This window comes from Hypanus sabinus, chromosome 1 (assembly GCF_030144855.1).
Source record: "Hypanus sabinus isolate sHypSab1 chromosome 1, sHypSab1.hap1, whole genome shotgun sequence".
Taxonomy (NCBI): domain Eukaryota; kingdom Metazoa; phylum Chordata; class Chondrichthyes; order Myliobatiformes; family Dasyatidae; genus Hypanus; species Hypanus sabinus.
Window position 1 is genome coordinate 198839294 of NC_082706.1, and position 26370 is coordinate 198865663.

The window sequence follows — 26370 nt, forward strand, 5'->3', positions numbered from 1 at the left end:
TCCAAAACATTGAGTATATATTAATTTCCATAGATGCTGCCTGACCTGCTGAGTTCCTCCAGCACTTTGTGTGTGTTGTGTTTGAGAGTACAGTACTGTGCTATTGATAATGATAGATGCTTCCTTCTCTTTTTCTCATTGTTACCCTTAGGGGTATCTGCAGCTCTTTTTGACATTTTCATAGTGAAATTAAACACAAAGTCAACAGTGAACACAAAATATCAGTGAACAGCAAATGCACGTGTAACCAGTACGAGCGCTGAGCCGCAACTGACGTTTGGCAGCCTCTGCTAGTGCTGCCACGTCACACCTGAGTGACGTCAGCTGTAGGTGAAAAAAACTTCAGTTTTCGGAGCTTTTGGATTTCAGAATTTCGGATAAGGGATTGTGGACCCGTATCAATAGCCGAAAGAACCAACATGTTAAAGGCCAATACTCCAGAGGACCACAACCTTCTCTTAGAGTTTGGAGGCTTGCCCGCCTCAATGACCCAGAGAGCTGTGTTGGCTGGAGTCAGGGCCTTGTGCTTTGCCTCTTGGCAGGGTTACCCATGCCAAACAGGTCAAAGGGTAGAGGTCAGACTAAGAGTGGTCCACCAGTCCTCTAGGTTCAGGGGTTTAATTCAGGGCTACCAACCCTGAGTGGTCAAACAAAATTGTTACAGAAACAGCAATGAACAGTCCTTCTATATCTGTGTGCGACAGCATTCCTGAGTCTCCACCTGGGACTTGTATGACTGACAGTGGTGAAAACCGAGAGGAAGCTACTGACAATTTGAAGGAAGCCCTTCAAAAGGTGGAGATGGTGGAGGACCTTCATTGCTGCCCTAAACACCAGCGGTGTGATGGGTAGCAAGGAATTTAAGGGCCAATAGTACTTCACAATTTGTAAGATAACTGACCATTAGTACGTGTTATCTTTATATGCGTCCTTATCTTGTCTCTGTATGCCAAACAACTCCGGTCCCCTGTTGTGCAAAAGGAAGCCATGCTTTTAGGTTGATTGGACACTATCTGCAAACTATCCATCCCTGCACATTACCTTAACCCATCTTGTTGCAACATCCTCGAGTAGGAGTTCCCAATCTGCAATCCACGGACCCATCAGTTCATACTAAGGCTCCATAGCATAAAAAAGGTTGGGAACTCCAGACCTGGAGGAAATCCACCGAGGTCACAGAGGAAACATGTAAGCTCCTCACAGACAGTACCAAAGCTCGGAACTGACCCCTGTTCACTGCAGCTGTATTAATTCCACTGAATACCATTCTAAAATGCTTAACAAAGAGTATCTGCTCAAGATTCCACCGTCTCGAGAAACCTCATTTTTTTTCAGCGTTGTATATTATGGAAATGAATCACTTTTTTTTATACAGTAATTTGTAATTGTGTTCATGAGATTTGATCTTAAAACAGACACAAAATGCTGGAGGAACTCAGCAGATCAAACAGCATCTATGGAATGGTATAAACAGTCAATGTTCCAGGCCGAGACTCTTCATCACTGTGGATTTTCAGTATTTGTAGAATCTCTTGTGCTTTTAAGCTATTCTTTAGCTCATTTGCATATTGCTTACTGCATAAAAAATGCAAAAGAGCTCTCAAAATTTCTGGAGCAACACACACAAAATGTAGGAGAAGCTCAGCAGAACAGGCAGCATCTATGCAGATGAACAAAACTTTCCCAAAGTTTCTGTTTTAGTTTTCCATTTCCTGTGAAAACAGGCAGATTTTATACAAATGATGCCATTACAGAACAGGCAAAAGGGCGACAAAGTCCTTCGGTGCTCAAATGGTTTCACCTTTGTGATGCTTAACTTGTGAAGCAATTGTAAAAATTGTTTCTTTTTAATATACTTATTAACTATACAAACACTGCAGTATCAAATTTGCCAAAAAAAACTCATGGAAAAAACATGTCCGGGGAAGTGTTGGGAACCTGTGAGCAGCAGTTTTCTTGGTTGTTTAGCTACTCTGTGACAAAGAGCTGTTTAACCCCTGGAACATCTGCATCTGTCAACAGCATCCTCCTGCAGGCAGTGATAATGGTGACGATTGTAGATTCTGTTGTAATCGGCTCAGCTGTGACTGCACTAATGAGACTCTTGGAAAGCAGTTGATCTGTTGCCGCACAACCCTTGGTGGCTACATATCAGGATGTGTTGAATTTCACTTAGAGGCTTTGAAGAATAACCAGCTTCAAATGGAAAATACTGACGGTGGAAAATAATAAATTTGGGCCTCCTGGCATCAGTGAATTTCTAACATATGCCAACAGCAACTGCAGTTCTTCAGAGTATGAAAGTGCTTGTTAAATTAATAGTGTATTAACTGCTGTTGCACTGAGAAACTGGGTGTTGGTTACAGCTTGTAGTCTGAACATCAAAAGCACAGCTATAACACATATTTCAGTCTAAGAGAGTTACAACCACTAAAACACACCCAGGTTTTCCCTCAATAATTGTGTATACCTACGTTTCTGTGCATATGTTTACTATTTATTGATGGAATTCAAAAGAAATTTTGTGTGTCCAAATTCAGAAACACAATTCACAAAGGGCCCAAAAATAGATTGTCACTGTATCAGAAAACTTCACTTAATACTTTTGGTAAAACTTTATTATTCAAGTTTAGATGTAAATGACCTCATTTCTGTCTGAAATAGTTTTCATGGAAGATACAGAAAGAATGTGTAGGTGTGATTTAAAAAAAAACATCACAAAATTACATGCATGATGAAAGTTGGGAACAAGTCCCAGTTGTTTTCAAGTCAGAGGCAATGGTTCCTTTTGCTTCCTTCAGATTTGGATCATTTATTTACTGGGAGGCATCATCGAATAATATTGTCAGATTTGAAAAGCTAAAGAAAATTGTAAAAGCTATGATCTATTTCCAGACTTCTAAAATTAGTTTAATGCTTTGTAAGCTCTTGGAAACACTGCCTCTGTACTGAAGCAAGACTGTATTTCATTATAAGACTGATGTATGATGCAATGGAAAAAAAAATAAACAAAACCAGCAGAAGATAGCGAATCCAACATTATTTGATAAGAACCATCAAATTCCAAAGTGTTTCACTTGAAACATAATATTGAAAAGCAATTAACAAATGTGCATATAGTCTTTTCAAGCTTAACAATATGAATTAAGAGCCTTGATAGATAACACAAAGTACATTAATATTAATTAAGTGGAATGCATAGTGCTACCCTCTTTTTTTCCCCCTATTTAAGCATGAAAATACGTCCATCTACTTTTCATCCATACATTGCATTTGCAGCAACCATATTTATTTCATGATGGTATTCGGGGCTACTATGTGAAAGAGAAAAAAAAATTCTAATGAAATTGAAATAGGTGCTTCATTTCTTCTTTTGCTACATTTGCACATGTAAACAGCTAGAAAAGAATCAGTATTCTGACTCTAAAGCATAATGCAATATTTTTGTTGCATACTTTATAGAAAAAAATTATACAATGCGTCAGGCACCATCATTTTCAAATGTTTAACATTTACTCTTTTTTAGAAAAATAATATTCTGATTGTTCTCCCAAATTCTAAAATGCAACATGTACTCGTTGTGTTACAGTACTAAAAGTTCTATTCCTCAGGTTTGCAATTTTTTATCGGATTGCACATTTCGATGCAGGCCCCTCTGAATGTGCGTCATGAAGTCATACTTGTCCGTACAGAAATGCTGGCATAGGCTGCACTGGAAAGGCCCTCCTTCCCCGTGGCAGCTCATATGCAAAGCGTACATCACCTCATCCATAAAGAGAATGCTGCAATGAACGCACTTTGTCAGTGATTCATCTTGAGTGCCTCGGTCAACTTTGTCCGGCGTTTTTACCGCATTTTCTTCACTTTCCTCCGCGGCGGTCACCGGTGCATTGACTTTGTCCTTCGCGGTGCCATTTGCAGCTGGTCCTGATCTGGAATGCTTCGTGGCCAGATCTAGAGGAATGTCATTATCAGATCCAAGGGATGAGAAAGTCGGAGGCAGGTTAAAGGCAGGATAAGGCACAAAGTTTTGGCAAGGATTTGATAGTCCAGACATATGGTAGTGTTGGTTCCCAGCGACTGATAATTTATATTTACTCCAGAACCTCAGCCAATCAGCTTCATTTTGCGAATCACTATGCAGAAATTGAAAGCCAAACAGGGGATACTGGTACTTTTCAATAGGGCTACCTGGAGGCGAGTAATTTGGGTGCTTGGTAGGTCTAAGGTATTTTTCAATTGGACTCCCACGTTCTGAACCTCCCTTCCCTTCTGAAACCGGCAAACAATTTCCTGGGTCAACACCGCTTTCCTGAGGGCTCTTGACTGGAATATGAAGAGGCTGCATTCTCCCGTTAAGATCTACCACCCGGCTAACCACCAGCGCGGGCTGGCCCTGGAGCGGTTTACCCACGGAACCGTACAGGTCCAGCTTGCTCAGGTTGGATGGCTGCAGCTCCCGCGGCTGGCCGTCGGAAGGATGCTCCTCCACTTTCCGCTCAACCGAGCCGTCGCTTGCTTGCTCGTCATTGCTCACTCTCTGCTGCTTGTTCACCTGCTCTGTCTGCAGCACCTCAGGGTTAAGCCGCTTTCTGGTCCGCCTTCGAATGATCTGCTCCCCGTTACTTTGCTTTATGATATTTAAAGGCCTTGGAGTCTAGAAAAGAGAAAAATAAAACAGATCTTAACTTACGTTTTCACAACTAGTGCTCTTTTTTTCTTAAATTGTGACCTGTAAGAGGGTAATAAAAAGGTTAACATATAAAAAGCTTTTAAAAGATTATTAAGAAAGATTAGTTTCATTTGTCATGTGACCATTGAAGCATGCAGTGAAAAGCCTCATTGGTGTCTAATCAAAGCAGTGAGGATTGTGCTGAACTTGAGTCACCATGCTTCCGGCTCCAAACCCGCCGGTGCTAACCGTATATCTTTAGAATGTGGGAGGGAACTGAAGGATACCTACAGTCATGGCGGGACAGCAGCAACAAAAAAAAACTCCCAACAGCTATCCAGCGCACTATTAAGGCGTCCCAGATGGCTTTAGGCCTGGTCTTACTGGAGTTTACTGACACCGCTGGGTCTGTACTCACTGGATATTGAAAAGATCTGGGGGCCGGGGGGGGGGGGGGGGGTGCATGGGATCTCACTGAATCCTACCAAATATTGAAAGACCTAGATGCTTGTAATAATGGGAGAGTCTAGGAGCAGAGGGCACAGTCTCAGAATACAAGGATTTCTCTTTGGTACAGAGATGAGGAGGAATTTCTTTAGCCAGAGGATGGTGAATTTCTGGAATATATTGCTACAGATGGCTGTGGAGACCAATTCACTGTGTATATTTAAAGCGGAGGTTGATAGGTACTTAATTAGTAAGGGCCTCAACAGTTATGGGGAGAGAAGACAGGGGAATGGGGTTGAGAGGGAAAATAAATCAGCCATGGTTGAATGGCGGAGCAGACTCAAAGGGCCAAATGGCCTAAATCTGCTCCAATGTCTTATAGTAATTGGTCATGATTACTGAATTCAGGGAGGCACTTAAGTATATTCAAACCCAAAACATAAGAATTAAACATCCATAATTGTTCCCCAAACATTATTATTTTGTACATCAAATATTGAAGATTTACAAGAAAGAGGAATTCCTGGAGATGTTCAGTAGGTCAGCCAACAACTTGAGAGAGAGAGGGGGAGAGAGGGAGAGAGAGAGAGAGAGAGGGAGAGAGAGAGAGAGGGAGAGAGAGAGAGAGGGAGAGAGAGAGAGAGAGGGAGAGAGAGAGGGGGAGAGAGAGAGAGGGGGAGAGAGAGAGAGGGGGAGAGAGAGAGAGGGGGAGAGAGAGAGAGGGGGAGAGAGAGGGAGAGGGAGTGGGAGTGGGAGTGGGAGTGGGAGTGGGAGTGGGAGTGGGAGTGGGAGTGGGAGAGGGAGAGGGAGAGGGAGAGGGAGAGGGAGAGGGAGAGGGAGAGAGAGAGAGAGAGAGAGAGAGAGAGAGAGAGAATGCTTCAGTTGATGAGGTGTTCGACCTGAAAATTACAGGTGCACATCATCGGTCATCTTCTGCTTCTTTATTCCAGATTTTCAGCAAGTGCAGGTTTCTCTGATTTAATTAAGAGTTCATTTTTGCTCATCTGTTTAAAATAAAAACTGCCTCACTGCGAGTTAATGGATAGATTAGTGACAGTACATAAGGAATATAATATCAGAACTAAAATTCCAATCTAATAGATTACATTTTACGAATCTGCAATTTAATTACTTGCTTTACTTAAGTGTGGTGGGGGGGGGGGGGGAGAACAGGAATTTACTCTACATTTCTGAGGGTGCAGTAATTGAGATGTATTTTAACTGAGTAAATTAGAATTGATTTGCCTCTCTACTACAGCTGAGCACCTGAAGCAGTCTTTTGAATACCCAGGAGTGATGTGTCTGGGCTTCCAAGAGGGCAAAAATAGCTACATTAGTAGGCACGTAGGTCTTTTCTCTTGGCTTTGCACGAGTGTTCCCTGAGGAGTCCAGACCATCATAGGCAAAGCCCTGCCCACCATTGAGCATTTTTACATGGACAAATGCCACAAAAAAGCAACATCCTTTATCAAGAACCCTCCCATCCAGGCAATGCTCTTTTCTCGCTACTGCCATCAGAAAGGAGGTACAGCAGCCTTAGGTCCCACAACACCATGCTCAAGAACAGATATTACCAATCAATGAACAGGCTCCTGAACCGGCACGCACAACTTCATGTACCACAACCCTAAACTGATTCTGAAACCTACAACTCATTTTCAAGGATCCTTTACAACTCAGATTGCCAATATTACTTTAGTTCTTTTAATTTGCACAATTTGTCTTCTTATGCACTAATTGTTTTTCACTCTTTTATGTATTGCTTTTCATAAGTTCCATTGTATTTCTTAAATCTTTTCTGTAAATGTCTGCAAGAAAATGAATCTCAAGGTAGTTTTAGGTGACATATATGTATGGAGAGTAAATTTACTTTGAATTTGACGAGATTCAAGCCTTGTAATTTTGTATGGTCATCTCTTATAGAGAGAAGACGGGACAATGGCATTGAGAGAATAAATCCGCCATGATAGAACAGTGGAGATGTCTCAATGGGTCGAATGGCCTAATTCTTCTATGCCTTATGCTCTTATGATCTCAAACAAACAATGTGAAATGTAAAATGTCCTGATGAAGGGTCTCGACCCAAAATGTCAACTGTTCACTCTTTTCCATAGATGCTGCCTGGCCTGCTGAGTTTCTCCAGCATTGTGTGTGTGTTGCTTGAAATGTAACCTTTCTGCACCATCCTTCTGGCACTTCTTGTCCTAAAGTACTGTGGAGGTGCAGTGGCCAGTGCAACGTTATTACAGCTCAGGGTGTCGGAGTTTGGAGTTCAATTCCGGTGCCCTCTGTAAGAAAGCTCGTATGTCATTCCAGTGAAGTGTGTGGGTTTCCTTCCACAGTCCAACGATGTACTGTCAGTAGGTTAATTGGTCACTGTAAATTGTCCCATGATTAGGCTAGGATTAAATTTAAAGCTCAAAGCAAATTTATTATCAAAGTACATATATATCACTATATACAACCGTGAGATTCATTTACTTTTGGGCATACTCAATCTATAGAATCTATAGAATTATAGAATTATTCTATAAATAGTAGAATAAATCTATAGAATAATAACTATTGCATAATTAATGAAAGACCGCCCAAATGGGGTGTTCAACCGCACTGCAGAAAACAACAAACTGCGCAAATTAAAAAAGAATAGCCCATCAGCTGTAGGAACAACTCAACAATTGGACAAGTGAAGTTCAGTGAAGTTATCTCGTTGGTGGGTAGCTGGGCAGCACGGCTTGGTGGGGTGCTAAGGCCTGTTCCACACTGTTATCATGAGATAAAATAATTAAAAAATAAAATATTTCAAGCTACCTCAGAGATGGCTTATAGAAAGGAATTTCAGGATGACAGGAGTGAAGTTAGGACTGATTAGAGATAAAAGTGGGAAGATGTGCCTGGAGGCTGTGGAAGTGAGCGAGGTCCTCAATGAATACTTCTCTTCGGTATTCACCAATGAGAGGGAACTTGATGATGGTGAGGACAATATGAGAGAGGTTGATGTTCTGGAGCATGTTAATGTTAAGGGAGAGGAGGTGTTGGAATTGTTAAAATACATTAGGATGGATAAGTCCCCGGGGCCTGACGGAATATTCCCCAGGCTGCTCCATGAGGCAAGGGAAGAGATTACTGAACCTCTGGCTAGGATCTTTATGTCCTCGTTGTCCACAGGAATGGTACCAGAGGATTGGAGGGAGGCGAATGTTGTCCACTTGTTCAAAACAGGTAGTAGGGATAGTCCGGGTAATTATAGACCAGTGAGTCTTACATCTGTGGTGGGAAAGCTGTTGGAAAAGATTCTTAGAGATAGGATCTATGGACATTTAGAGAATCATGGTCTGATCAGGGACAGTCAGCATGGCTTTGTGAAGGGCAGATCATGCCTAACAACCCTGATAGAGTTCTTTGAGGAGGTGACCAGGCATATAGATGAGGGTAGTGCAGTGGATGTGATCTACATGGATTTTAGTAAGGCATTTGACAAGGTTCCACACGGTAGGCTTATTCAGAAAGTCAGAAGGCATGGGATCCAGGGAAGTTTGACCAGGTGGATTCAGAATTGGCTTGCCTGCAGAAGGCAGAGGGTCATGGTGGAGAAAGTACATTCAGTTTGGAGGGTTGTGACTAGTGGTGTCCCACAAGGATCTGTTCTGGGACCTCTACTTTTCATGATTTTTATTAACAACCTGGATGTGGGGATAGATAGGTGGGTTGGCAAGTTTGCAGATGACACAAAGGTTGGTGGTGTTGTAGATAGTGTAGAGGATTGTCGAAGATTGCAGAGAGACATTGATAGGATGCAGAAGTGAGCTGAGAAGTGGCAGATGGAGTTCAACCCAGAGAAGTGTGAGGTGGTACACTTTGGAAGGACAAACTCCAAGGCAGAGTGCAAAGTAAATGGCAGGATACTTGGTAGTGTGGAGGAGCAGAGGGATCTGGGGGTACATATCCACAGATCCCTGAAAGTTGCCTCACAGGTAGATAGGGTAGTTAAGGAAGCTTATGGGGTGTTAGCTTTCATAAGTCGAGGGACAGAGTTTAAGAGACGCGATGTAATGATGCAGCTCTATAAAACTCTAGTTAGACCACACTTGGAGTACTGCGTCCAGTTCTGGTCGCCTCACTATAGGAAGGATATGGAAGCATTGTAAAGGGTACAGAGGAGATTTACCAGGATGCTGCCTGGTTTAGAGGGTATGGATTATGATCAGAGTTTAAGGGAGCTAGGGCTTTACTCTTTGGAGAGAAGGAGGATGAGAGGAGACATGTTAGAGGTGTACAAGATATTAAGAGGAATAGACAGAGTGGACAGCCAGTGCCTCTTCCCCAGGGCACCACTGCTCAGTTCAAGAGGACATGGCTTTAAGTTAAGGGGAGGGAAGTTCAAGGGGGATATTAGAGGAAGGTTTTTCACTCAGAGAGTGGTTGGTGAGTGGAAAGCATTGCCTGAGTCAGTAGTGGAGGCAGACACACTAGTGAAGTTTACGAGACTACTAGACAGGTATATGGAGGAATTTAAGGTGGGGGTTATAATGTGAGGCCAGGTTTGAGGGTCAGCACAACATTGTGGGCCAAAGGGCCTGTATGTAATGTGTTGTACTATCCTATGTTTTATGTTCTATGTTCACCTTGGCCGAGCAACTTGTAATGGAATGCTTCTGGAACAGATGCAAGCAATTTGTCACAAAATGGAAATGTGCTTCCTTCCTCCACCTCAGTAGAGTAGAGCAAATGTGTGGTATTCTTCCACTCCTATCAGTTGAAGATGTTTCCAAGGGATTAGCAGGCTAATTTTAATTGTGTTTTCTTCATAATTGTGTGATTGTTTATTCAACTCAATCACTCAACATTTAGTGATTGTTTATGAGATAATACCATAACCTCTGTCCTTGTGTTTAACTAAAGAATTACAGAAAAGGGAATTATATCAAACACAAGGATAGAGATCACTGTGCAAGCATCTTACTGAAATGGAAATGTGGCAGCAAATGCCACAAATAATTTCTCTGGAACATGGAGTGCTTCAGTGTAAGCACAAGAGATTCTCAGATGCTGGAAATTGTGAGGAACACACACAAAATGCCGGAGGAACTCAGCAAGTCAGGCAGCATCTATGGAGGGGGGTAAATAGTCGACATTATGGGCTGGAACCCTTCAGTGGAATTGCAAAGGAATGAGGAAGAAGCCAGAATACTATTTATCAATTTATTTATTTTTGCATAATTTGCTTTCTTTTGCACGTCGGTTGTTTGTCAGTCTTAGCTTATGTATAGTTTTTCATAAATTCTATTTCATTTCAACTCTATTTCTATGTATTTCATTGTTTTCCTGTTAACACCTGCAAGAAAATGAACCTCAAGGTAGCATATGGTGGCATTTATGTACTTTGTTAGTAAATTTACTTTGACTTTTGTCTTTGAATAAGAAGGTAGGGGAGGGGTGGAGTACAAGCTGGCAGGTGACAGGTGAGTGAGAAGGTGAATGGGTGGGGAGGTTGAATGAAGAAGCTGAAAGATGATAGATGGAAAAGCAGAAGGGCTGAAGAGGAGGTAATCTGTTAGGACAGGACAAAGGAACATGGAAGAAAGGGAGGGCGGCAGAGGGAGGTGGATGGGAAGATCAGGAGAAGTGTTCTTGTGTTCCTCTTTCCAGCAGAATTCATCTTCCCACTGATAGTAATGGCAACTAGATCAACAGCTCCTAAAAATGACCCAAAGGAGAGGGAAAAACACAAAATGAATTAACAACAAGACTAGGATACATATGGAATGGGTCAGTGGGGAATCAGTCAAGAGTTGTATGGGGTTTTTTCCTGCACTGATGTACAGGTTAAGAAATACTTTAACAATGGCATCTTTCTGCTGCATTGTTCAGCATGAAACATGCCAACACTACGCAGTACAAAATGTTGCCCCAGATCTTTGTATCATTAATACACTGTGTTCATTTATCAGACATTGTCCAGTAGTTTAACGAGGAAATGGAAAAGGTCCTGCTACAAGTGAAAGTGAACACTCCAAAAATATAAATCCCAATGGTGCTTCCATCTGTTTGTTTGCTTATTGTGCTTGTAATACTGTTAATTAAGAAAAAAAAACCTAAACAAGTATGTACTGTCAATTAAAAGCAGTTCTTTTAAAATGATTTGAAATGCCCCCATGTTTGATTTTCCAAAGAATTTTGTGGGCCGAAACCAAAATAAAACTATTTCAGATTATACGATTTGAAATAAATATTACAATACAAGTACCCATTCAAATTTTACAACTAAAGTTAGTAAACAGGTATCAATTGTGATATAATTTCATCATTAGGCCTCAATATTTCCAATAAATTCAGCATATTCCACACTTAGTTGTCTCTCTATTTGGTACACCTGCTCGATAATGCAAGCATCTCATCAGCTAATCAAGTGGCAGCAACTCAATGCATAAAAGCACGCAGACATGGTCAAGATATTCAGTTGTTGCTCAGACCAAACAACAGAATGGGAATGAAATGTGATTTGATGGAATGACTGTTGGTGCCAGACAGGGTGGTTTGAGTATCTCAGAAACTGCTGGCCTCCTGGGATTTTCAGACACAGCGGTCTCTAGAGTTTTCAGAAAATGGTATGAAAAACAAAGCAAAATATTCACAGAGTGGCAATTCTGAGGGAAAAAAATACCTTGCTTCTGAGAGGGGGCAAGAGAGAATGGCTGGACTGATTAGAGCTGACAAGAAGGCCACATCAATTCAAATAATCACACTTTGCAACAGTGGTGGGCAGAAGAACATCCCTGAATGCACAGCATGTTGAACCTTGAAGTGAATGGGCTACAGAGAAGCGCATGAGCATACAATGAATGGCCACTTTATTAGGCACAGGAGGTACCCGATGAAGTAGTCACTGAGTGTAAACAAGATACTTCTCGTAAAAGATGGAAAATAGTTGAGATAATGTGTCAACTCTGCTAAAAGAGGCACAGAGACTGAAATAAGTGGAGACCCCCCACCCCCATGACAATGGCAATGCGGAGAAACCGAATGTCCACTAATCATCGTTCAAAACTTGGCCTGTCAGGATGCATCTCAGCTCTGCACCTGACCCTGAGAAATTGCAGAGAGCTGTGGAACATATCTCTGTGCATCACAGGAACCAGCCTCCCCTTCATGTACTGTCTATACCTCTCACTGCCTCCACAAGCAAGCCAGCGTAATTAAAGACCTGACCCAAACGGGACATTCTCTCCTCTGCCTGCTCCCATCAGGCAAAAGATACAGAAGCCCGTAAGAATGTATCACCAGGCTTGAGGGCTGCTTCTATCCCCCTGAGAGAGGGAGGCAAATCAAGGCTGGGACAGGAGTCTGCTAACAAACTGTGCCGTTTATAATATCTATAAATATACATAATTTCATCGAATCTATTTCAGGATGACATGTGGGTTTCTGGTCAAGATGGTGCTGAGCTGTGAGGTTATGGCTCAGACAACAGTTTCTTTAGGTTTGTAGGGACGGTTTTGGGAGCAGAGATGGGAGTTAGAGGTCAGTATGGATTGAGGGGACAGAGATGAAGGGGAGTGAAGAGGTCAGGCCGCAGTCTAGGGCTTGGTTTTGTACTCGAAGGTCAGCAGCATGGACATAAAGAAAATGGCTTCTGTGGGTCCTACATTGGTGGTTCCCAGGAACAGATATCCACATGAGCAGTGGCTTGAGGGCAGGTGAGCTGGCAAACCTAGAGCTGGACGCCTGGAGTTTACTATCCCTCCACTGTCTAGTCTGGGCACAATACTGAAGATTGACTGGAAGTCTGAAAGATGAAAGCCAACTGGACATTGGAAGCCTGTCCTGGAGTCGGAGGACTATCTGTGCGCGGGGTGGGGTGGGTGAGTGGGAGTGAAGAAAGGTGTTTGTTTTGCTGTTGTTTGCTGTGTTCTGACTTACTGTGTTTTTGCTGTTCTGCTGAACGTTGTGGCCATGGTATGTTGACGCTGGAAGTAACACTTGCGGGCTGCCCCCCAGCACATCCTCAAGGTTGTGTTGCTTTTTAATGCAAATGAAGCATTTCACTGTGTGCTTCAATGTATATGTGGTAAGTGAATGAATCTGAATCTGAGGGCGAGCTGATCTTGGCCATAACATACATGTTGGTGGCATCCGTTAGTCTCGAGAGACCATGCATCTGCGCCTGGAGTTTCCGGGGCGCAGGCCTGGGCAGGGTTGTATGGGAGACCAGCAGTTGCCCAAGCTGCAGCCTTCCCTTCTCTACGCCACCGATGTTGTCCAAGGGAAGGGCACTAGGACCCAAGCAGCTTGGTACCGGTGACGTCGCAGAGTAATGTGTTGTTAAGAGCCTTGCTCAAGGACACAAACACGCTGCCTCAGCTGAGGCTCGAACCAGTGACCTTCAGGTTACTAGTCTGATGCCTTGCCCACTAGGCCACATGCCAACACTAACATACATATGCAAATGTATTATACACAAACTCACTCTTTGACATTTGTTGATTATAGAAATAGTATTAGCAAATATCTACAGAACAGAAGACATTCACTATGAACATTAAATCATCACACAAAAACTCAACACTTTCTACATCCACAAGTCGTAGCGACTGATGCACTGCTGTATACACATCATTAAATGTGTTTAAAAGGTAATGGCCTCCAACAGCACCTGGCCTACGGTTACATGGTTTGAGGCGTTGGAGTCCAGAGCTCAATTCAGAGTTTCTGCGTCCTCCTCACGGAACGTGTGGGATTTCCCTGGGTGTTCTGGTTTCCTCCCACAGCCCAAAGATGTATTGGGTAGGTTAATTGGTCATTATAAATTTCTCCGTGAGTTATTTATTTATTTATGGAACTACAGAAGAATAGGCCTTTCTAGTTCTTCGCCCATGCTGCCCAGCAATCCCGATTAGGTTAGGGTTAAATTGGGGTTATCAGGGCTTGCTGGGGTGGCACTTCACGCTGTATTGCTAAATAAGCACAGAAGAATAAAATATTAAATGTCCATCTGTGTGATTTTACATTCCAGCTATCTTTTCATTCCAATTAAAGGCAACAAGTACAATAGCACACATACGAGGTTATCTATACCAAAAGCATACCAGACATACTCAAAACATACTCACAGCAGACACTACTCTATAAGCTTTAAGTGCTGTATCTGACTTTTAAGGAAATTAATTGCAAGTGAAGCACTGGATCTGAATAATCAGAGCCATATGACCATAAGACATAGGAGAAGAATTAGGGCACTTAGCTCAGTGAGGCTGGTCCAACATTCTACCATGGCCGATTTATTATCCCTCTCAACTCCATTCCTCTGCTTTCTCCCCATAACCTTTGACACCCTTATTAATGAACCCTGTCACTTTGGCCAATATTCACAACATTTTGGTGAACAAGAAGGAAGAGGAAAGATCCTTCCTACCGAATGCAGTTTCTGATACAGGCCGCAGGCATTGCAGACATATCCACCATTTGCATTCTTTCGCCACAGAGATGTCTTGGTCGTTAGGCAGTTGGCACAGAAGACTCCCGAACCTCTTCGTCTCTGAAATGGCAAAAGGTCAAAGCTTTATCACGTGATCTGAAAGGTTAGTGTAAATCAACACAAAAGCTTTGTCTCCAGAAATATTTAAGAAAACAAATTACTCCAGATAAACTCAGTTTTAATGATAAGTAATCACAACAATTGAAAACTATTACAATAAAGCAGTGATAAATCAAGCATAGAAAACAAGTAAGGTAATTGTTAGGACAATATATGAAATCTTATCAAGATGATGGCACTAATTTACTACATGTTTTGAAACTTTCACCATTTGAAACTAATTTTGAATTAATGGCCCTCCATCAACATAGGAGAAAAGGGATTTCAGCCGAAGGGAATTTAAGCACAGATGGCAGGAAAATACTTTATTTCATATTATTTCAATTATCTGTCAGACCTCTATGCTTGAAGTGTAGGAGAGCTCTTGGAACATTCAATTATTAAAGGTTACAAATGAAATTGGGAGCCTGAATGAAGCTTTCCAATGTTAGTACCAAGTAGAGAGTAATTCCTGAATATTGTTAGCATAATTCCTGGAGTCTCATCCAATTCAAACTTACTCAGTCACTGTTCTGTGGGTATCTGTGAGTAAGCACAACCCCTATTGGTTGAATATCCAGTTTCAGCTTTGACCTTCTGTTTCACCAAGATTGAATTGTATTGATCATCATACACAGGTGGGTTGCCGGGCAATGCGGCACATTGCGCCAGGAGGGCCTGTTCCGCGCTGTAACGCTAATTATTAAATACATAAATACAGGGGCAAGTCCCTAAAACTAACTCTCTGCCATTCAAGGATCAAAGGAGGCACACGTTTGAGGAGTACTGAGGGCTGCCGGAAGGGAAGATTGAAATCAGCAACTTTAAGTGACTCAACAATTTTGATCAAAAATGGGTTCATATTAACTGACAAGAGAAGACCTACAGATGCTGGAAAACAAAACAATGCACACAAAATACTGGAGGAGCTCAGCAAGCCCTTTGGCCCATGATATTGTGCCAACCCTTTAACCTACCCTCAAAATCAATCTAAGCCTTCCACTCCGTTTCTCTTTCATCCATGTCCCTCTGCAAGCATCTTGTAAATGTCCCTAACGTATCTGACGCCAACACCACCCTGAAGGGTGTTCCACAGACCCACCGCTCTCTGTGTAGGAAGTTACCTCTGACATCCCACCTATACTTTCCAGCCAATTCCTTAAAGTCACGTCCCTTTGTATTAGCCATTTCCTCCCTGGGAAGGAGCCCCTGTGGCTGTCCACTCAGTCTGTGCCTCTTAAAATCTTTTCACCTGTATAACTTATAACTTTATCCATAGCATTGAATTGTCTGCTTGATGATGACATCTGGTGAACTTCATTGCGTCAATGATGTCAACTGTGATTGGCACAAAGAGTATAGATATTTTATTAACTTATAGCGGAAGCATTGGTGTTCAGTGTTCAATTCTGATGCTGTCTGTGGGGATTTTGCACATTTCTCCTTTTGACCATGTGGTTTCCTCCAACTGTCCAAAGACATACTGTTTAGTGGGTTAATTAGTCATTGTGAATTGTCCCGTGATTAGGTTTGGTTGAAATAGGTAGGTTGTTGGACAGTGCAGCTTGTTGGGCTGTAAGGACTAGTTCCACGTTGTATCACTAAATAATAAATCTTTTGTATCATATTTCCCATGATAAAACTAGCTAGAAGAACAAATATAAACACTGAAATCCAAAGGCTTCTCCAAAGCACTTCTCCATTCACTTCCTGTATATATGCTTCATTCCTTAGGCAAATCTTTAAGAGTTAAAAAAAAATGTACCAGCATTATTTACCTTTCTTTGTGAGTGGAATTAGTAGACAGATATGAACTTCGGTAGAAGTTCATTATAACAGAAACTAAACAGTGTGGTAGATTAAGACAAGCATTAAAAATACACAAGTACAAAGGAAGATTCAATACTACAACGCTCGTAGTTCGCCAGTGCTGGGAGTTCCAAATGGTGAGAGCCATGTTGGTGAAAACTGAGCTGGATTAGGTTAGACCTTGGGTTATGTAACCCTCTGCTGCCAACTTCACAAAACAGGAACAGATTTTTTTCTTCATTTAAACATGTACACAAATCTTCAAAAGAATAACTAAGGATTGCAATCTTTTAGACTTCTTTAATAGAAATTAGTTAATAACCTCTCAAAAATATAAACCTTAAAATTTAAAAATTTTAGATGGCTTTCTTAACAAACAGAATGCCCACCAAAAATGCCCAAAGAAAATACAATTCTAATAATTGCATTTTGGTATATTCAAAGTGGAAGGCTTTTGTAGGGAAATTTCTGTCTTCAAGACTCAAGCAGTTTCTTGGAACAAAAAAAGCACTTGATTCATCTGGCGATTCACAGTGTATTATAGAGAAAACCTGGTGAGCAGCCAGTTCCCTATTGAGTAATTTTTCCATCCAGATGCAAGTGCCATTGAAAGATTCGTCAGCTAAACTAATTACAATCTTGCATTTGCTGATGCTTGTTCACCCCACCATTCAACAATGTCCATTAATCACTGATACAAGGAAAATGAACGTGGCCAAAAGCCATGAGTATGGTAGACTGCACAGCCATAAAACAAGAAATGACTGCAATAATTTAACACGACTCAAGAAATATTTTCAGTTAGCAATAAACAGCTGAAAAGTTGGTCTCACAATTCCCCTTTCAGAACAAGAATGCACCTCGCAGTTCCCACCTCATTCTTCCAGCCTCTCCCTACATCACAGTATTGGCTTGTCCACCATCAGTTACTTAAGCTAGCAATGAAAAGGCAAGGATTTTGCCAGCATTAACTGTACAATATAACTGAAATCTCAGTGTATTTTGTTTTAATCCTTAAATAGAAAAAGCACTAGTTCTAGTTTCCAGCTTGATCATTTTTAATCCAACCAATAATTGATGGAACCAAATTTTAGGAACAGCTTCTTCCTCTGTCATCAGATTTCTGAATGGATAATGAACCAACCCATGAACACTACCTCACTATTTTCTTTGCTCTCATTTTGCACCACCTACTTAAGTTCTTATACAATGAATTGGAACATATCAGGACCTGTACATTTTGGCCCAATTAAGTGGCTTCCCCAATCAGCCAAAGTTTCATAGAAGTAGTTAAAATGGTATAAATAAGACAAACTGAGTAACAAATTATATATTATACAGAACAAATACCAATAGTACTACAGTACTATAAAACTGTGCATTAGTTTCTAATGTTATCAACAGAGGCCTTCATCCACTACATGTAATGAACAAAGTCAGTGCAGATAATGGTTACCTTCCTATAATCTTATTGATGATTAGAAACATAGAAAACCTACAGCACAATATAGACCTTTCAGCCCACAATGCGGTGCTGAACATGTCCCTACCTTAGAAATTACGAGGGTTACCCACAGCCCTCTATTTTTCTAAGCTCCATGTACCTATCCAAAAGTCTCTTAAAAGACCCTATCGTATCCGCCTCCACCACTGTTGCCGGTAGCCCATTCTACACATTCACCACTCTCTGCGTAAAAGAACTTACCCCTGACATCTTCTCTGTACCTTCTCCCCAGCACCTTAAACATTTGCCGTCTTGTGGCAGCCATTTCAGCACTGGGAAAAAGCCTCTGACTATCCACACGATCAATGCCTTCATCACCTTATACACCTCTATCAGGTCACCTCTCATTCTCCATCACTCCAAGGAGAAAAGGCCGAGTTCACTCAACCTGTTTTCATAAGGCATGCTCCTCAATCCAGGCAACATCCTTGTAAATCTCCTCTGTACCCTTTCTATGGCTTCCACATCCTTCCTGTAGTGAGGTGACCAGAAGTGAGCACAGTACTCCAAGTGGGATCTGACCAGGGTCCCATATAGCTGGAAAATTATCTCTTGGCTCCTAAATTCAATTCCACGATCGATGAAGGCCAATACACCATATGCCTTCTTAACTACAGAGTCAACCTGTGCAGCTGCTTTGAGCATCCTGTGGACTCGGACCCCAAGATCCCTCTGATCCTCCACACTGCCAAGAGTCTCACCACTGATACCATATATTCTACCGTCATATTTGACTTACCAAAATGAACCACCTCACACTTATCTGGGTTGAACTGCACCTGCCACATATCAGCCCAGTTTTGCATCCTATCAATGTCTTGCCATAACCTCTGACAGCCTTCCACACTATCCACAACACCCCCAATTTTTGTGACATCAGCAAACTTACTAACCCATCCCTCCACTTCCTCATCCAGGTTATTTATAAAAATCACGAAGTGAGTGGGTCCCAGAACAGATCCCTGAGGCACACCACCGGTCTCCAAACTCCATGCAGAATTTGACCCATCTACAACCACTCTTTGCCTTCTGTGGGCAAGCCAGTTCTGGATCCACAAAGCAATGTCCCCTTGGATCCCATGCCTCCTTACTTTCTCAATAAGCCTTGCATGGGATACCTTATCAAATGCTTTGCTGAAATCCTTATACACTACATCCAATGCTCTTCTTTCATCAATGTGCTTAGTCACATCCTCAAAAAATTCAATCAGGCTTGTAAGGCACAACCTGCCCTTGACAAAGCCATGCTAACTACTCCTAATCATATTATACCTCTCCAAATGTTCATAAATCCTGCCTCTCAGGATCTTCTCCCTGGTCTATAATTTCCTCGGCTATCTCTACTCCCTTTCTTGAATAAAGGAACAACATCCGGAAACCTCCAATCCTCTGGAACCTCTCCCGTCCCGATTGATAACGCAAAGATCATCGCCAGAGGCTCAGTAATCTCCACCCTCACCCCTCGGGGTATATCTCATCTGGTCCTGACGACTTATCCAACTTAATGCTTTCCAAAAGCTAAAGCACATCCTCTGTCTTAATATCTACACGCTCAAGCCTTTCAGTACGCTGCACATCATCACTCTAATCACCAAGATCCTTTTCCATAGCAAATACCGAAGTATTCATTAAGTACCTCTGCTATTTCCTCCAGTTCCATACACACTTTCCCACTGTCACACTTGAAAGGTTCTATTCTCTCACATCTTATCCTCTTGCTCTTCACATACTTGTAGAATGCCTTGGGGTTTTCCTTAATCTTGCCTGCCATGGCCTTCTCATGGCCCCTTTTGGCTCTCCTAATTTCCTTCTTAAGCTCCTTCCTGTTAGCCTTAAAATCTTTTAGATTTCTAATATTACATAGCTCCCTGAACCTTTTGTAAGCTTTTCTTTTCTTCTTGACTAGATTTACTATAGCCTTTGTACACCACGGTTCCTGTACCCTACTATAACTTCCCTGTCACTTTGGGATGTACCTATGCAGAACTCCACACAAATATCCCCTGAGCATTTGCCACATTTCTTCCGTAACTTTCCCTGAGAACATCTGTTACCAATTTAAGCTTCCAATTTCCTGCCTGATAGCCTCATCATTCCCCTCACTCCAATTAACCGCTTTTCTAATTTGTTTGCTCCAACGCTATTGTAACAGAGATAGAATTATGATCAGTATCTCCAAAATGCTCTCCCACCGAGAGAACTGACAACTGACCAGGTTCATTTCCCAATACCAAATCAAGTACAGTCTCTCCTCTTGTAGGCTTATGTACATATTGTGTAGATTACATCCTCCAAATCTTCATTTTCATTAAAACATTCAAGATGATTGCCAATACCTTCAAATTCTTCATAGTTTCTAACTTGTTGAATTAGCGAAATTGTTACATTTTCACTCCCAGCCATCTTTGGCATCTCCAAGTCAGAATGCTTGAATCTGTCTTACTGCATATTTCTTGCCAACTATCAGTGCTAAAGAAAATCACTGTCCTTTGAACATAAACACCTGCAACTGACACTATTCAAAAAACTGTTTGCTCTGAGCACAGTGTAGCACCTAATGGCCACACAAGTGCACACGACTGATGCTAGTTAGAATCTGTTTGGCAACATCTTCTGACCCAATAAAGAGATACTGTGTCCCAAATAAGCAAAGGGAATCCAAGCAATTTCTCAATTAGTTTTTGTTCTTGGAGGAGTTGTCCCAAATGAGCAGTTGCTCCAATTTTGTAACGTGGTGTGCCTCCACTTTATGAAATTTCACTTTACGTCACTTTGCTTTTACGAAAGACCTACATCAGTACCTGTTTTTGCTAACCAGAAGAAATTCGAAGAGGATTTTTGCTTTTACGAAAAAAGGCGCCTGCTTTAAACTTGTTTACCCCGAGAAAGTCTACCATGACTGTAAAGCCTTGCACAGGCATGTACGTGCTCATTTCATTTCTACAAATCGGTTTCTGGCTGAATCCTCCCGATTCTGGTAAGTGAAACTACACTGTACATACATTATTTCTACTTTATATAGGCTGTGTACTTATCATATAATTCCTGCTTTTACTGTATGTGAGGGCTATTTTTGGTTTTATGTGTTATTTGGTATGTTTTGGTAGATTATTTTTTGGGTCTGGGAACGCTCAAAAAATTTTCCCATATAAATCAGTGGTAATTGCTTCTTCGTGTACACACACACATTTGTTGTTGTAACTTATTTTTGTTTTAAATCTGTTGCACTATATTACAGAGTGGAGATACATCTCTACCAAAGGAGGGGTAAGATACTCCTTCCCGCCGTTAGCCTGTAGGTCACCCTTGGGCAGGGTATAGCACCTGCTTAGCCCCCACCCCCACCCCCCACCAAATCAAGGTCATGTGAAGCCATGGGAGCAGGTGGTAGATGGTCGTATGAGCAGCTGGTGCATATCACAAGTCCTGGTTATGCAACCACTGACGCCAGGCAGATAAACTCTGAACAGTATTGATAATGACTGGGGTCACCTCTCTTTTAAAGACACTGCCCAGAAGAAGGCAATAGCAAGCCGCTTCTGTAGAAAAGTTTGCCTTGAACAATCACGGTCATGGATAAGGCCACGATCGCCTACGCCATATGCCACGGCACATTATGATGATGATAACTGTACCACTGCTGCAAAACAACCAATTTCATGACATATGCCACGGATGCTAAACCTTTGATGCGATCATCAGAATTCTAGTTCTGATGGTCACAACAAAGTACATTTCCTCATGTGTTAATTCATGTTCTCAAATAGAAAAAGCATATTTCCTTGGCAGTGATGTGAAAGGTCACCGTCTCCCACTCTCGCCCCTCCTTTCTCTGAGTTATAAGAAAATCAATAGCGAGCAAGCAGCCAAAGCAAAATTAGCATATCACAAGCAACAATATTAGCTATTTTGCTGAAACGTATTCAGGATCTGGGGAAATTAACCTTTTATAATGTCTGTAATGCACAATAATCATCAAACAAGTTATGTCACGCAGAAACTATTTAAATCATTCCATTGTGCAAAATGCTGTTCACAAACACCAGTGCTGTGGAACAACTCATATGAAGTCATTTTGAGTGCTTACGGTAATAATATTGTGATATTATTCATGATGTCAAAAGGGAAAACAGATCCTTTTTAGATTTGTGAAGATAATCTAACAATCTTGGCAGTTTGAACCCAAACTTCCCTTGAGTTTTTTTTGAACAAAACTACCAGATTTCGATTCAACAGTACAGCTTTGTGTTACTTGCATCCTACACAATGTTCAGCAGTCAAGTACGTGGAGGGAAAATGCCATCATTTCCAATCAGACGGCAGCAAGGGTCTCGAGAGTAATTAAACTGGCTGGTGAGGTAATAGGCTGTCCCCATCAAATACCTCACGTATGTGACTTCCTGTTGAATTACCAAATTGTCTACATTGCCATCTGCAAAAGCCAATACATATGCTGCTCTGCCAGTTTCTGCGTTTTATGCTTTCATTAGCTGGCTGCAGCTGCTGCAGAAGAAAGCTTCGATTGTCTTTACTTTCCCCCAGTAAAAGCCTATTTTAATTTGTCACCAGGCACGTTGTTTCAAGGTGCCGCACTCTCCTTACTGCAGGGCAGGGCAATGGAATAGAAGGGTACTCTGCTAAATCCAACCCTGCTGTTTTTCCAATGTTACTTATGTCTGGAAGAAGCAAAATGGTATCCGTTGTCTGCTGTAGCCTAGCTTGTACCACGTCATAACACAAGTAAAGTGTGACTCAGCAACATCAGATCCAAGGTTCACTCTTTAAGTGTTTGTTACATCAGCTCCAATGTCTTCCTAATTTAAATACCTCCCCCCTCCACCAGAAGAAATTATCAAGATATATTGTACTAACTGGTGCAGAACATCTGGCTACGATATTGGGTATCATTTTTCAGCCATCAAGTCCTTTCACCTTGGACTAGTTTGTGAATGGTTCACTCCCCTAATTTTTCTCCTTAAAGTGCATGTCTCTGCTTTATGAGTTGAGTTTGACATGTTGAAATATTAATCCAATATCTTTAAAGATATGAGCAGATGTCAGATTTTTTTTTGTCAAACTCCAATGTTCAGAATCCAGATGTTTAATGTCAATGTGGTAACCGTATAACGATTACAGCACGGAAACAGGCCATCTCGGCCCTTCTAGTCCGTGCCGAACGCTTCTCTCACCTAGTCCCACTGACCGGCACTCAGCCCATAACCCTCCATTCCTTTCCTGTCCATATACCTATCCAATTTTTTTTAAATGACGAAATCAAACCTGCCTCTACCATTTCTACCGGAAGCTCGTTCCACACAGCTACCGCTCTCTGAGTAAAAAAGTTTCCCCTCATGTTACCCCTAAACTTCTGCCCTTTAACTCTCAACTCACATCCTCTTGTTTGAATCTCCCCTACTCTCAACAGAAAAAGCCTATCCACATCAACTTTATCTATCACCCTCATAATTTTAAATACCTCTATCAAGTCCCCCCATTATCTTCTACACTCCAAAGAATAAAGACCTAACTTGTTCAACCTTTCTCTGTAACTTAGGTGCTGAAACCCAGGTAACATTCTAGTAAATCTCCTCTGTACTCTCTCTATTTTGTTGACAACAAAATAGAGGGAGAACATAAAATCTCCTTACTGGCAGCGATGGGAATTTAACCCCAGTTGCGGGTGCTGTAATAGCGTTATGCCTACCACTACCTCAAGGTTGAAAACTACGTACAGTAAAAGCAATATAAATCTATCAACACTGTGCCTGTGTAGGGTGAAAAGAAAGGGTTTGTTGTAAGAGGCATCTTGTTATATTTGTACTGTTTCAGGGCAAACTTTTACAAATGCTCAGCTTCCAAACAGGGCAAACCCATGCTATGAAAGGATTGACATCTGCAGATGTCCGTAATTAGATTTTGTCCATTAGTCAATGTTCACAAAAATCACTCACTATTTTAACCATGCATGCGTAGCATTGTAATGAATGGTACTGATGAGAGCCAATTAACAGGAACATCTGTTTACTGCTCTTGACCTGCCTCGTCACCATGGTGCAGATGAATCAGGATGTCCAATGCTTAGTGACTGGTTTTGCTGGGCTTGAAGTAAGAGCGAATCTTACATTGCTTAATTGACTTTCATTGAACGAGTAACAGTAGAAGCGATTCCATGTCAATTTCCAAAGCAAATCTCTAAAGTGGCCTCTTGCAGTGAAAATGGTAGTTTGTGTTTCTTAGAGACAATGGGTCTGACTCCTGGGGGATGTTACAGTTAAGCAGTTTTTCCCCAAACCTGGTTTTCACTTGGATTTAATAATATTTCTGGGAGCTCATTGGTACACAGAGAGGAGTCAGTATATTAGGTATTCATAATTCAGGGAGGGTGTTCAGTAGCAACAGGTTACAAATGTGTTAAATTGTGACCTACAGCTAAATCTGTTCTTATGTTGTTAAAGCCTGGGGTGGTAATGGAGACAAGCTCCCATAACCTCTGGAAAGCTGTGAATACCATACATGTCAAATAGCCTCTGACAACCAAGCCTCTGGCCTTCACGTGTGGCTTCACTGCTAAGCCTGGCATAACAGTTTCTACTGATAGGAGAAGGGGCAAAGGCGGTTTACTGGTGCCTTAAAACCAGTTGCTCTGGGCAGATAGGGCTTTTCAGCTCTGGTTGGCAGCTCAGCTCGGGGAAGGAAAACTCTGATCTCAAACCTCTGCTGCCTTGCGTTTATACCAACTCATGGTGAAGGCTTTGAGATTAAACTCTGAGGGAAGGAGTCTGGAGCTGGAGTCCCTAAGGCGGTCCTACGCGAGGCCGCTGGTGTTGAGCTGCATCAGTCACTGTTGTTCCTGTGGTTTCATGGAGAGGGGCACCTACTACAAGGGCAACAGCTTGCTCTCTATATCGTACCATGCTGGCTTGCATATCAACAAATAGGATGCAACATCCATGATCAAACCCAACCAATAGAGGGCCCCAAAACAGAAAAACTACATTAGAGGATATTTGAATTTAACTACTTGAATGAGAATCAGATTTATTGTCACTGAAATAATGTGTGCAATTTGTTGTTAGGTGGTAGCAGTACAGTTCAGGACAAAAATTACAAGTATATAAATATTGCAAAAAGAAGAATGAAGAAATAGTGTTCATGGGGTAATTTACTTCAACCTGAGCATTTTGAGACAGTTACCGAAATATGATCATTCTATTGTGATCCAAGCAGGCTTCTGAACAACAGCTACGGACAAAACGTTGCTGTGATCCATCTTGCACCCCCTATCATCGAAATGCTCAGGTACAGAAGGAGGCTATTTCATTCACTGAATACAATGCCCAAGGCTCTCTTGTACGCCTCTCTTTGCCTGCAATAAACTGGGTCCACTCAGAGGTCTGGCTCCTCCCACACTTTCTATCTAACAGTTTATAAATGAAGGAGCTCCTTTACCCAAGTCTGGCTGTCTATACATGTTGGGCCCAGGTATCAAAAAGATTGTAAATCTTCGGGCTCAGGTTGGATCTGGCCAGACTTATTTATAAATATATGCATTAAAGCTCAAACTTGAAATCTGGCCATCTAAAGCAGTGCCATGGGACCCAACAACACGTCTGGGTCAGGAACACTCAAAGATCAGTGCATTTAAGTTCTTAGGCCTCAAATTAGGTTCAGTCTGTTCTTGGACAGTATTTTACTTTTAAATCAGAAATAGTACCACTTTCATGTATCATGAAATGTGTTTTTTTTTGCTGTAGGGCAGCAGTCGTGTGCAAGGACACAGTAATGCAATGCTCTTACAGCTCGGGGCGGAGTTCAGAGGTCAATTGCGACGTCGTCTATAAGGAGTTTGTATGTTCTCCCCGTGACTGTGTGGGTTTTCTCCGGGTGCTCCTGTTTCATCCCACAGTCCAAAGACAAACCAGTTAATTGGTGAATTGGTGATTGTAAATCATCCCGTGATAAGACTAGGGTTAAATCAGGGGCTTGCTGGGACGGTGCAGGTTGAAGGGCCGGAAGGGCCTACTCTGTGGTGTGTCTCCAAAAAAAGGAGTTTTTAAAACTTGCAAAAAGTTACAATAAAAAGATGAATAGACAGTGTGAAAAGTGAATAACAAGGTGGAGTTCATGGGCTGTTTAGAAATATGATGTTAGAGGGAAAGAAGCTATTCCTAGATCATTGAACATGTGTTTTTAGGACCCTGTCACTCCTTAATGAGAAGAGGGTATGTCTCAGGTGGTGAAGGTCCCTCATGATGGATTCTGCCTTACTGAGGCACCGCCTCTTTGAGATGCCCTCCAAGGTAGCGAGGGAGGCTTGTGCCTGTGATGTAGCTGGCTGAGTTTAAAATCCTCTATAGCCTGAGT

General features: G+C 41.8%; 1 protein-coding gene across 3 annotated transcripts in view; it reads right to left on the minus strand.

Moving 5' to 3' along the window:
- Positions 1–2602: 2602 nt before the first annotated feature.
- trps1 (trichorhinophalangeal syndrome I) overlaps positions 2603–26370 on the minus strand; it is a 279158-nt gene continuing 255390 nt past the window's right edge. For all 3 annotated transcript variants that reach the window (XM_059984022.1, XM_059984014.1, XM_059984005.1), the window contains exons 5-6: positions 14532–14654; positions 2603–4657 (exon numbers count right to left, since the gene is read on the minus strand). In XM_059984022.1, the coding sequence (XP_059840005.1) occupies positions 3608–4657; positions 14532–14654 (1173 nt within the window). In that variant the 3' untranslated portion in view covers positions 2603–3607. The remainder of the gene's footprint in view (positions 4658–14531; positions 14655–26370) is intronic.